General features: G+C 37.2%; 1 protein-coding gene and 2 pseudogenes across 2 annotated transcripts; 1 reads left to right on the forward strand and 2 right to left on the reverse strand.

The window, feature by feature from the left end:
• Nucleotides 1–1759: 1759 nt before the first annotated feature.
• Nucleotides 1760–5220, reverse strand: LOC103965519 (annotated as a pseudogene).
• A 2881-nt stretch (nt 5221–8101) lies between these two features.
• LOC103965509 lies at nt 8102–10505 on the forward strand. Of its 2 annotated transcripts, XR_007260982.1 has the most exons (5): nt 8102–8524; nt 9105–9201; nt 9273–9479; nt 10014–10068; nt 10160–10244. XR_007260982.1 is itself a non-coding variant. In XM_009378582.3 (4 exons), the coding sequence occupies exons 1-4, from the start codon at nt 8372–8374 to the stop codon at nt 10338–10340; spliced, it is 486 nt and encodes a 161-aa protein (XP_009376857.2). In that variant the 5' UTR covers nt 8176–8371; the 3' UTR covers nt 10341–10505. The 2 variants fall into 2 exon arrangements, 1 of the variants encoding a protein (XP_009376857.2); XM_009378582.3 differs by lacking the exon at nt 9273–9479 and having other exon boundaries at nt 8176–8524; nt 10160–10505.
• Nucleotides 10506–12095: 1590 nt separating this feature from the next.
• On the reverse strand, nt 12096–12976 carry LOC103965521 (annotated as a pseudogene).
• Between the last annotated feature and the right edge of the window lie 444 nt (nt 12977–13420).

Raw genomic sequence — 13420 nt, forward strand, 5'->3', positions numbered from 1 at the left:
GGTGCGCTAAAAAGCAAAAGTCAGTTTCACGTTCAAGTGCCGAAGCGGAGTATCAGGCTCTTGCTTTTGCATGTGCAGATACAATGTGGATAATGAGCTTGTTACGTGAGCTTTGAGTGCCTCTTCGTTCTCCAGTTTTGATGCACTATGACAACTTAAGTGCTCATATATGGCAGCTAATCCAGTTTTTCACTGCTCGCACGAAGCACATTGGTTTGGATTATCATTTCATACGTTCGGACACGTGTTGCGTCTGGAACTTATCAAGCTCAGTTTCTGCCTCCATCTCACACAGTTGGCTGACGTTTTTACAAAAGGGCTTTCCAAAGCACGCTTTTAGACGTTGTGTTCAAACTTTTTCTCCTCCTCGGCGTCAAGTTTGCGAGGGAATGTTAGTAAGGGCAGTTACTTAGAGATAATTCTCCCTATTATCTTATTTATCAGTTTATATTTGAATTGTAATTTGAACTTCAAATGTAATTGTTTAGATGAGATAGGACTCTTGTATCCATACTGTATAAAACGATGTATACCAGCATTACATAATTTAATGAGAATTAGAAAGTTTACAATATATTTTTATGTATTACCAATTGTAACCCACTATTTATCCAAGATGATGAGATTAATTCATTGCAATTATTTTTCAGTTAGCTTTATCTCTCTTATTTATATAATTATTTTGTTTCACTTTTTTATAGACTTGCATGGTTTACAAAATGATACTTGGTTCTTCATTTGCATAATATATATATATATATATATATGAGCTTAAGAAAAAAGAACATTCAATCTTAAAGCTAGCCGACCTTCGAAAGAATTTATAACTCCGCGCTTGAATGTAGTGAAATATGATCACATGTACTACGAAAAGAATCTGTTATCCAACTTTGTTTTTGCCTTCTTGAGAGTTTTGTTGGTTCTGGAAGGAGTTATAAATCCAAGTTCTTTTGTATAGTAAACTGATACCACACATGGCTATAACAGTGGTCGAAAATGGTGAAAACTGTAGCGTGGGGCAAAGACAGTTAGTTTGTCTTGGAAGAACCTCACTAAAGAAAAGCAGTATTCTTGTCTTGGATGAAGCAACTGTGTTGTATGGTTTAGATTAGACTAGTACAATGCTAGGTTGTGTTCCTAGTCTTTTTCCTCAATTGAGATAAGAATGTTGACTGTAAAAACCCTACTACTCTGATGATATATATGAACGAATGCTGCTTCAAGGGAGCACACTACCCTCGTTAACTAGTTTAACGACTTTAACCCCCGTTCGCTTTCTAATGTTTTCTTGGTTGGATTTCAGCATATTTTTTCTATTATTACCCATCTTTTTGCTTAACCAGAAATCGTTACGAGGTATAATTTTCCTATTTGAATTAGGAATCGAACCCTTGTCTTATCGTAATCTTTTACCCATTTGGGATATCCCAATAGCTTAGCTTATATACAAATTCACTTTCATTTACTTTTTTCATGCCACAAACGCTCATCTTCTGAAATCCACTCTATTTTAATTCTTGTTCAACCAAATTTATAACATGTTAGGAATTCTTCAACTTGGAAACTATTTAAAATAAACATTTGGATTCGAAAATGTTGGGAATTCTTCAACTCGGAAACTCAAATTTAAAACTTCAATTATAGACAGATTGGATGTTCTGACATCCAGTTCGTTTCAGAATTCAAGCTTTCAAATTGCAGGTATAGGTTTGTGTAACTTCCATTGTGTTCTCACCAATATGCATACGTGTGTGCGAATATCCTTCTAAGATACATCTGCTTCCTTTTAAACATCATCTTGTTCATGCTTAGATTGGCTTAAAGAACACATTATAACATGATTAGTTCCATAACTTCCGTAACGACATGTTCTTAGTCTCCGTCTTCATTACCTTGGCAACTGCCATCTCAAAATCTTCTTGAGTCACATGAATCCTCCTTTCCCTCAAAGAAAACATCCTTGCTTCTGTGCAAACTGACTGCAACAAGGAGAAGGACAACATGTGCGTTTTTAAAACGTGCACACAAACCCTGACTTCCTAAGAGATCCATGGAATACAATAAAAACAGAAATCAATACCTTCAGCTCTGCACCAGATGCACCATTTATCTTCCTTGCAACCTTCTTCAAATCAATGCCTCGCATTAAATTCATTTTCCGTGCATGTATGTTCAAGATTTCCAACCGAGACTGCAATTTGTTATATATATTAATGAGTATTGTATGTTAAAATAAAATTTCTAACATTTTCTTTTTCTTTTCTCTCATCTAAGAACTATAATTAAGTTATACTGCATGAATGAAACCCATAGGCGAGATATAAGTAATCAATTGAAAGAACAAGCTTAAAACTAGACTTATGAATGCATCAACAAACCTGTTGAAAGCAATAATCCCACCAGTATATGGACTTTCATGTACCTGTTCATTAGGATTTGGAAATTTAACCTTCCTGTCAATTCGTCCTGGCCTGAGGAGCGCTGGATCCAGCATATCAACACGATTTGTGGCCGTTAAAACCTGTATGAGTTACAATTTGAAGAGGATGATGGTCAATTAAACGATAATGTTTACGTATCTTATAGTGTTTCGATATCAATGCATCCACATTCTCTAAAGTACCTTTACCCTATTTGTTGCCTCAAATCCATCCAGTTGGTTGAAAAGCTCTAGCATAGTCTGCTACACCTCACTCTCTCCTTTCCCACTACCAGATTCCGTATGAGCAGATCCAATACTATTAATTTCATCCATAAAAATGATAGATGGAGCATGCAGCCTGAACAAAATAGAAAGTTAAAGGATGAAGTTAGTAACTGGGGAGCAGAAGTATAAGAGGAAATTAGATTAGAAGACTTAAATGTATGCCCCCATATTCAATTTTCATTTCATTCTGTTTCACAGGCTAGAAAGAAGTCGCATCATTGAGTGATCCACAACCAAGATCTTTGCAGCATTTAAATGTAAAACTTGTATTCAAAAGTTCCCAGACATTCCAAAAAGCTATTGTTCCTTTATTTCTTCTAGATTTAGTTCCCAAGGGCACCGAATTTACATACATGCCTTTGACCATCCCGTAGTATGACTATATTTCAATACCATTGATACCCAACATCACAATTGCACGAAAGCTTATTCTAGCTCAGACTTTCACTCCACGAATTAGAGTCTCACCATCAAACCTGAGCATATGTAAAATTCGAGAAATGGAGCAACGGAAATATACAAGGAGATAGCAAATGCAACATGTTGAGACAGGGAATCATGGAATCTAGAATAGTCCTTATAAAATGAGATGAAAACCAACCTAGCCATGAGAAAAAGTACTTTAACCATCATAGCACCTTGCCCAATGTACTTTTGGACTAACCTGGAACCAAAAAGCCTTATGAAAGTACAGTCTGTATGATGAGCCACCGCCCGAGCCACCACTGTTTTCCCAGTACCAGGTGGTCCATAAAGCAGGATGCCTTGATATATGAAAGAGTGAGTTTCAGGGCACTAACGTAACAGTTGGTGCCTACTAAGCAAATGAACGAACAAAAATAACTTGGCAACATAGTTCTACCTTTGGTTCTGCTATACCAAGACGCTCAAACAATTCAGGATGTTTAAGTGGAAGTTCAATGACCTGGAAAGATGATCAATATGAATTGCCTAAGAATGTGAAGAAGAAGTACCGCAGAAACCAAGCTAAACAAGAAAAAAAATCAACCAGCCACTAAATATAAGTTCGGACAATAGGGTTGTGCAAAATAAAACCTTTTTTATTTCTTAGATTTGCTTATCTAGACCACCAATCATTTCATAAGTAGAATCAGGAACATTTTCAACTTTCATAACGTTGACAAGAGGATCAACTTTTCTTGGCAGTATTACATGAAGAGCGTGTTAGACGAAGTCAAGCTCGTATTGGAAGAAGGACAGAAGGCCATGCGTTCTCTGTACAGACAGCACAGCAGCATGTGTGCTGTCCGAACTCTTCCCATGCGTTCTCTGTACAGACAGCACAACAAGCATTTGCTGACTCATGAACAGCAGCTTCCCATGCTTCTTGGTTACTGTTAAAGCCTTTTCCCATGTGTGATGGCAGAAGACAGCAGATAGTGCTGCTGCATGTGTGTGTGCTGTTACCTAGTAATTTAATATGTAAAGATGTATAGATAGTGATGCGGCATGTGTGTGCAGGTGTGTCAACTGATAGTTTAATCTGTAAAGTTGTTATGGTGTATATATAAAAGCCTTCCCGTAAGGCCTGGGATGTAGTGAGATTTTGGAAGTAATAAAATTGATATCAGAAAATCTACAGAGCGTAGGTCTCAGGATGGAGAGCAACTTTCATTAATGGTTTGAGCATTGTGACATCAATATTTCTATCAATATTAAGAACAAATTTTCCTCTTTGGCGAACCTGGAAATTGAAAAGAAACAGAAGTCGGTACTATAAAAAAAAGTACTGAATTTGGTATGCATAACTTCCGAAGTATCTGCAACGAACAAAATGTACAACTACTTACCAAAACCAAAGCCTTGTTCCTCTCGATTAATCTTATAAACACACCAACATAAGATGGAGGCTTCGCCTGCAGCCGGAGTTCTTGCTTAAGAAATCTCACTGTTCAATTTACAATTTAACTCATCAATCAGCTATATTTGGTAAAATCCAAGACCACCACCGGATCCCCAAATTTCATATGCATTTCAACCATGCAAAAACGCGAATTGACCAACAGCGTGGTTGGTAAGCATAGAACCAATATAAGTTTCTTGCTCTCTTAAGTACATATGAAGTATATGATTGTTTTGCTCGAAAGTCGAAACAAACTGTTAACCCAAAACGCTTTCGAATAATTTAACCGAAAACAGATTTTAATCTACGTTTTCCCTACCAAATTTCAGTAACAATATCTACGTTCTCATAAATCAGTACAAGGATCGAACCACAGTCGATAAACAAGATTATAGAGCAAGAATCAGACCAGTAAATTTACCCTAGAGAGAAATCGATTGTGCGAATTAGAAACAGAACTCGGACAAAGAAATGGAATCTTGAAAAAGAAATGGAACCTTGATTGTTGAGCATGTGGGCTTCAGCATAGAGGCGACTGATACGGGGAAGCTTTTCGGTCCCTCGATGTATGACGCTTGCAATTTGTTCGCAAAGGTACGATTTGACACCATCTACTACTCCTTTGTCCTCCGCAGCCATGGCTGCTCGATCTCGACGCCGATAGGATGCCTCCGTAGTCTGTATGTATAATTCCCAATAGGCCACGCTTAAACGATTGGGACTTGACTTATATCCCAAGTCATCAAACAGTTTTTTATTTTAATTGGCGCCAAACATAACAAACCCTTAAATTCTATTAGTACAAATGACTAAATTTTAGCACACATCCCCAAGTCATTAACAGAATATTTTTTTTTTTTTTTTTTTTTTGTACAAAAGAGGGATGGGCTTAGACTCACAATGGGTTAACAATAATATAGTTCAAATTCGTCTTTGGCTAGAATCAAACTTAAGACCTCTCACTTACAAGTGAAAAAAAATACTATTAGACCATAGTACTAAGTGGTCATTAATACAATTTTTATAAATTGTATTTTATTCTTTGTTTTGGTTCCTTAACATCAAATTGGATGAGTTAACGAAATTGACCAAACTATCAGTTGAGACTTGAGAGCGAGCATGAGGAACATAGGAAAATAAAATCATGGATCAGAGATGAAAATGATACACAGTTACAAGTTCAGTGAAAATTGGAGTAATTAATCCTTATTTTATAAAAGTAAATATTAATTTGATACAAAAATGACCACAGTAGTGTGCCCCGGTTCGCATACATTGTGTTTTTATTGCCGGTAATGCTTGTTTACCTTTTCTCAGGGCTAATGGGAAGTGTGATCCCAAGGATGCTTTGCCTATCTCTTCCTCTGTTAAATGGCATCCTCTTGACCAGCACGATGTGATTAAGCTCAATTTTGATGGCTTAGTTTCAAACAACCGTGTCGTTGCTGCATTTGTGCTCCGAAATAGTAACTCACAGGTGATTAGGGCGAGGGCTCTAAATCTTGATGGCACTATTATTTCGGTTGCATAAGCGATGGGTTTGCAGGTCTTCAGTGTGCTAGGTGCAAGGGTTTCACTAAAATATCGGTGGAAGGGACTCTAAGATCGTCATTGAAGCTGCACAGGGTCATTGGGGAGTTCCTTGGAGAGTTAGTTCTATCATCAATGATATTCATGTCTTGGCTCGGTTTTGTAGTCATATTGATTGGAAGCACATTTTCAGGGAGGCAAACTTTGTTGCGGATGCCTTAGCTCACCTTGGTCTCTCCCTCTCGAATTCTCATTTTTGGGATTTCTGTTTACTTGATGTTGCTCTTCCCATCTTTAATTTTAATTGTATTAGAAACAGTTGTACTAGAGGTTTCGTGCTTTAATGAATTTCTTTGCATAAAAAAAATGACCACAGTACTGGCAAACTCTTTTAAAGATGTCGGCTATACCATTCTATAGGAGACCCATCCATGTTAGACAGTGTGACAACAATATAATTAATTTGATATGTCTGAAAATCACAAAAGGAATGCTTCCCACATTCTCCACCAACAACCCTCCCTTGCCCCTTTCTCCCTTTCTGTCCTTTAGATGAGTATAAGGTGGATACAGTTCAATTTTGTCCAGTTCTACTTTAAAACCGGAATCAGAATCAAAATTGGTAAATTTTAATGGTTTAGTTCGATGCAGTGATGACTATAGGTTATCAAGGACAGTGGCTCTCACGGCAAGCCTCAGCTATAGGTGAGCATGGTGGTGGCGATGCCAAAAAATAAAGTCGTGGGGTCTGGTTTTGAGTCTAGAACAACAAGGCTCCATAGTGGCGGCTCACAGGGTCAGCTCGGGTTGCTTGGCAACACGACTTCTAGCCACTGCTCGTTGGGTTTGAAACCCTAAGAGCAGTTCCACCAGAGGTGGAATAGCCTAGCACCCAGTAAAAAAAACCAGGCTGGCACCCTATCAATTCACTCCAGCCTGCGTGTTTGCCTGGCACCTAGCCCAAGCTGGTTTCCAGACCAGCCCATTTTTGATAGACCTTGGGACCAGGCCATTTGTGTTGTTGCACGTGATGCATGGCGTGTGCGCGAGTAACAGACAACAAAATCAGAGGCGGGGCCCAGCAGCTCAGGCGCACTAACATCTCCCCCAGGTGGGCGACGTGGCCCAATTTCTGCCGTTGGATTTCTAACGACTAGTTATTCTAGACTGTTGGATTTCCAACGGTAAAAAAAATTTGAATTTCACTTTTAAACTGAACCGTCTGATCACAGATCAATGATCCACTTTTTTTTCCCAAAAAAAAATTTTAAGTAAAAAATTAAAAATAAAATAATTAATTTTTATTATTTTATAATAAAAATAATAATATTTTAATAAAATTGACCAGCCTATTTTTTTTTTAGGGGTGGAGATGCTTTGGCCTATTACTATTCATTGAGGTCTATTACTGTTCACTTGAGTGGATAAATGCGCTGGGTGCTGGCGCAAAGTCTTTAGGGGTAGAATTGCTCTATTGAAAAAGCTTTTTTTGTTCTTTTCTCATAATATCAATTTACAAAAATATGACAATATTCAGGATATAATGCAAACACAATTTATTCAGAATCTATAATTTGAAAAGCTTAAAATTGACTTCATGTATTATGATGAAGGTTCGTGCAATTAGGCCAAGAAAATATCGACAATTAAGATTGTGCTTGGATTGCCATGATGATATCATGAACTGGTATGTATTAGAAATTCCTCATAAGATACGAACCGGTATGTATCAGAAATTCCTCATTAGATTTCGTAGTGCAACGTCGGAGCGTACTAATAAAGTGTTACCTATTTAATCTGCTAATAACGTGTTATGACCTATTTAATCTGAGAGTGAGAGGTGCGGCAATACATAGAGTGGAAAATATTGTAGGATACTTAGGAATTGTGTAATTCTCCATATACCAGTGCCTTTATTTATAACAAACTAACATGAGCAGATTAACTTATCTTCCAAATAAATACAATTCTATACAAAAAGAATCACTAGAACATTAAGTAATCTAGAAACCAAATCTATCTAGATTTACATGATCACACATCAAGTAATATTCATAACAAATTCAACAAAGTTGTGGACGGTTTTACGGGGTTAAATATTGTCCAACGAGTTAGACTCTGAGTGATAATTTTATTTGTAAGAAAATAGTTTGTGGGAAATAAACCAAAATTTAAAAATTTAAGTTGCGATTTGTGCAATTTTCTCGAAAAAGAAAACAATGAAAGAACTATCCACACGGCCGCTTTTCCGATTCGAAAGGCAGTGATAGATGGCAGTCAGAAGCCTGAGCTCACTACCAGCCGTCCGATTCGAAGCCTCAAAATCAAACGGTGCTCCTCCTCCGCCTCTTCCTCCGCCGCGGAATCCAGAGCCGCGGCCCCGACTCTCCCTCTCCAAGCCCTCTTGGGTCGTCCGTGCAGAGGCAAGTGCTTCATATCTCTTGTTTGATTCCTGAGAAAATGGTGGAAATTAAGTAAGAGAAGTCAATTAAAAGTAAACCAAGACAAGAATTGATATTTAGATGTTGAATCACTAGAACCCAAATGGGGTTTTCTGTATTGGGATTGTTTCAAAAGTTGAAATTTTTAGTTGGGTGAAATTATATTTGCTTTGAAATTAATTTCAGAATTTCTGCTGGGTTTTTTCTGTGTTTTTGTTGATTATTATTATCTTAGTTGGATAGTTCTATAATAATATTTTGATTATTGGATGAATCTTTGAGCATAAGTTGGATAATTTGTGCATTATCTGACATTAAACCAAAACCATGGTTTTGGAAGTCATTGGATTCTGGAACATGGGCTGAAATAGTGGTGATTTGTACTCTGCCAATCATAGACACTAAAGTGCCTGTATTGGCATTTGGTTTTTCGAGAAATTGTATCACAATTATCTCCAAAACATTGAGTTTAGCTCTTGCTAAAGTGTAAGGGATGGATATGTGGCATGTGTTTCTCATGCTTTGTGTGTTTAACTTTTGGATCACGCGCTGTTTGTTGCAGTCAAATGTTCACAGAGAAGTAAGGAAGAAACCGGATCCTCCTTGTGAGGTCTGCACTGGGAGTGGAAGGGTCAATTGCCATGACTGTTGCGGAAGAGGTCTCTCTCTTTCTTTCCATCTTATGTGCACACTATTTTCTAAATTTTTATGTTTGCCTGTTTTCCCATAGTTCTAAGGCATACAACAAATATAGTTCAGTCTGCCAGAAATATTGAAGTTATACCAGAAGTGCAGTCAAAAGCGACTAAAGAGATGTTTCTAGATTTATCATTTTCCCACAGAAATCTGATGGTTTTTGAGAGAATGGTTGAGATTCAAAAGTTTTACCATCAGCATATGCCACTGAAGTTTTCAATCCTGAAGTCAAGAAATCGATGTTAGTTTATTGCTTAGTTCTTGACTTTCCTTTGTTTAAGCCTTGAATACAATAAGATCGTTTTCTTTACATAAAGATTTCAATCATCTGTAGCAATTAAAAAAAAATATACTTATGGTTTTACTTAATAAGATCTCATATATCAGGGGACAACGAACTAACTTCAATTGATATGAAAGCCGCATAAACATTCTTATTTAACGAATTTGTTAACCATACTCTGAAGTTAGGTTGCCAACATACAGTAAACAAATATACGCTTTGTCCAGAGACTCGTTATTTTAACCCCAGTCTTCTGATACTGAATTCATTTTATATTGAAAAACGGATGAGTCAAATCCTGATGTCTGTCGAGTCCAGTCCTGTTACCCCAGTTTTCTCGCTGTGTTACAGATTTATGTTTGGAGGTTTGTTTCGTCTATTTATAATGTTTGGCTAGATGTGTAGATTCCTATGTTTGTTTGCAAATTCTATCGTTATATACTATTTTTGCTTTTCTCTGTCTCTAATAATCTGTTATCTTCTATCTTCTAGGAAGGACAAATTTTATTGACATGAAAATGCTCCCCAAAGGAGAATGGCCAAAATGGTGACGTTTCAAGACTTCATATACATTGTAAACTGCAAGTTCTACCCAGTTCTGAATGTGCTTCCATAAACTGCTTCAACCACTCTTGCAGGTGCAGGACTTGCGGTGGAAGTGGTCTCGGTTACTGCTCCCGCTGCCTTGGGACTGGTGAGTATCGGTATATTATGGGATTTCAGTTCATGAAGATGAATTCGTCTCATAGCAGAGACATTAAGAATGAGGCTCAACGCAAGCAAGAGCGCTGTTCTGCTGCAGATTTCTACAAAGAGTAACTAGTTAATATATGTACGTTTCGACAGACTGAATCGATGTTGTACCAAAATTCGGTTGGGTAATGTAGGAATTCTATCAATAATTTTGATCACGTATCCGCTGTCAGTAATGCACAATCAGATTGTTTTATTCAATTCAGATGGAAAAGCGCTTCTTAGTGTAAACATTGTTTTATGCGGACCAACTCGAATCAAATCCCTTAGAGGAAACAGAACACTTTCTACAGCTTCAAGCTTCTTAGGGCTTGTTTGGAGATGCTTTTAAAATGACTAACAACGCTTTTAGTGAAAATGTTTTTGTAACCAATCCTTAGTAAAAACACAAGAAAAGCACTTGAACTGCTTCATGAAAGAAGTCTATAACTAGTGTCTAGGAAATACTTCAAGTGTTTTTGGGAATTCAAAATCATTTTCTCTAAAAGAGCTTTCAGTAATTTTAAAAGCACTTCTAGACGAGCCCGTAGTGTATTGATTGTTTTGTGTTGGTTAGTGTGATGTTGGAATAGTGAGTTTGGAGGAAAATGAAGCGTTGCGTTGGATACACTCCGGTAGTTAAGAAAAGGAAACTCGACCACGCTTGTCTTAAAGGGAATCGGAAACTGGACGCTTGCCTGTGTTGCCTTTTGAGGAGCTAAATAATCAGCCTGTATTGTTATGTCCTTGTGTTGTCATTTTTTCTGTTTTCTTCTTAGTTGGCCTGATAGCCGCCACGTACAAGCCGGCATAGATATTGCTTACCGGAGCTGTATACAGTATACGGCTAAATATAGCAAAATGCATTTTTGCTCACCATCCTTAATTATTTGTCACGTGTCCTTTCGTTTAACTTTGGTTAAATTTTTTTTTTCTTTTCAGAATTCAAATGTAAAATCTAATGCAAAAGTTAACTACAGTTAGATGAAATGACATGATGCAGATAATTAAGTATATGGTGAGCATACACCATAATTATGATGGTGAGGAAAAATGCTCCCTATATTTTGATTAATAATTAGTCAATTAATTGTCTGAAGTTTTTTGGACGTACATGCGTATGAAAACGAGAATTTTTGCATGGAAAATGACAAGCAAGTACGTGTGTGCATGAAGAAAGATGCTACATTAATCGGCTTTGGAACTAGGATGGATACGTACTTAGCTGCAATATTGGACAGGTTCTTAATTAAGTTCAACTTAACAGTAATAATGAGCAATATTAGGGCATATTCGTGTGTTAGAACCTTCAATTTCAGGAACAACATGAGATGCAACTTAGCATTTCTTATGATGACTGTACAGTGAAATGATGTCACTTGTAACTTGTAACTTACAATAATATTTTTCTTATCATTTCTACATCATTTCTTATCATTACAATAATTTTTCTTATCATTTCACTGTTCAGTTACATTTGCAACAATCTCATTCCGCGAAATAAGAATGAACGGTTGTAGATATAGATGAATGATAAAAAGAATGAATAGTCATGAAGATCCATATAACCAAATGAAAGTAGAAAAGGACTTTTGTGTTTTTAATTTTTCTTAACATGATCTTTAAATGCTGATAAGAATGAACAATTCTAATTATGATGACTGTACAGTGAAATGATGTCACCATAGCATTTCTCAGTGAAATGATGTCTCCTTAGCATTTCTTACTAGAAACGAGGGAAATATTGACCGTACAGTACTACAGTCCGGTGGTATTTCTCTTTACTTGAAAGTGAGAGGTTTTCGGTTTGAATCTCGTAGATGGTGAGTTCGATACCAAATTAGGTTGCGCATTGTGTGACTTAACTGAACTTCGCCTCCTCTTAATGTAAAAATATCGATGTATTAAAAAAAAGTACTTTAATAAAAAAAAAATGATAGAATTACAGGGAAAACCGTACATCAACAAAATCCAAAACACAAAGTTATCAAATAAAAGTTTTTATAATAAGCAAATTATTAAGCTCAGTCGCACTTTGTTATATAGGAGCTAGTGGGTACTGAAGCCAGTCTTGATCTTCTAAATGGTACCAACATCTGTCTTAAATGATTTGGCGAGGATCACATCGTCGATTCCCGTGCCAAATACAGACGGCGGGACTGTAACTGCTCTAGCACTTGCACTTCCGAATGCTGCAATGGCGGGGGCTGGCGACTGTGGATCCGAGTTGTACAGGTAATGGACTAAGCCTTTGGGAAAAACAAACTGATCTCCAGTTTGAAGCTTTTGAGTATATAGATTGTTTTTCGTGTCGATCAACCCTACTTCCAAGGTACCATCAAGAAGAAACAACAGTCCAGTTGCGTCCGGGTGGGTGTGAGGTGGTAATAGCGAGTTAGGAGGAAACTGAAGCACTGCATAACAATGCTTGCCTTTGACGCCTTAACGGTTTGAGGAGCTTGATCGAAGATGCCGCCAAATCCAGTGAAAGTGAAGAATGTCCCATCAATCGTGCCGTTGTAATCTGGTGGGACTATAAAGTCGGAAATAATGTCAGGATCACTTGCTATTACTGGCCTTTTGAAGGTGGCCAAGGAAAATACTAATATGACCAGTACTTGAACCAATCTCATGGCCATAGCCATGGCAGACAATTACAATGTAGCATATAAATGTCGGTGCATCTGTTTAAGGTTTTGTTTATGGAGATTGTGGTGCTTCGATTGCTGACTTGCTAGTATTAACTATTATGAATCAGATGAAGAAAATGAAGAGCTGTGTATGAAGAATTGCAGAGAGAGAGAGAGAGAGAGACGAATGAAAGAAGTGGCTGTGACTTTTTAGATTGCGTTTCGTAAAATGTAAATGTTTACAAGATATGCCATATATAACATTTTACACTTAGACAGCTCACCTCTAACTAACTTTTAACAACTCAGCTAACTACTAACAATTCTCAACTATATTTACTGACATGGCACACACTCACACTCTATTTGATGTCTACACTTATCATCCCCCCTCAATCTCAGCTAGGTTTACCAAGCCTGAGATTGCAGCAATGTCTGAAGAAGGTTGGACCATGTAAACCTTTAGTTAGAATATCTGCAATCTGATGTTTTGTGGAGACATATTGCACTTGTAAGTCTTTTCTTTGAACCTTCTCC

Source organism: the organism of the source record quoted next, unplaced genomic scaffold (assembly GCF_019419815.1).
Source record: "Pyrus x bretschneideri cultivar Hongxiangsu unplaced genomic scaffold, Pyrus_bretschneideri_v1 Contig35, whole genome shotgun sequence".
Classification (NCBI taxonomy): Eukaryota; Viridiplantae; Streptophyta; class Magnoliopsida; order Rosales; family Rosaceae; genus Pyrus; species Pyrus x bretschneideri.

Coding starts and splice junctions, on each gene's coding strand:
- LOC103965509 (XM_009378582.3), top strand. CDS start 8,372: ATGGCAGTCAGAAGCCTGAGCTCACTACCAGCCGTCCGATTCGAAGCC. Junction 8,525..9,104: donor CTTGGGTCGTCCGTGCAGAG/GCAAGTGCTTCA, acceptor TGTTTGTTGCAG/TCAAATGTTCACAGAGAAGT. Junction 9,202..10,013: donor CCATGACTGTTGCGGAAGAG/GTCTCTCTCTTT, acceptor TCTATCTTCTAG/GAAGGACAAATTTTATTGAC.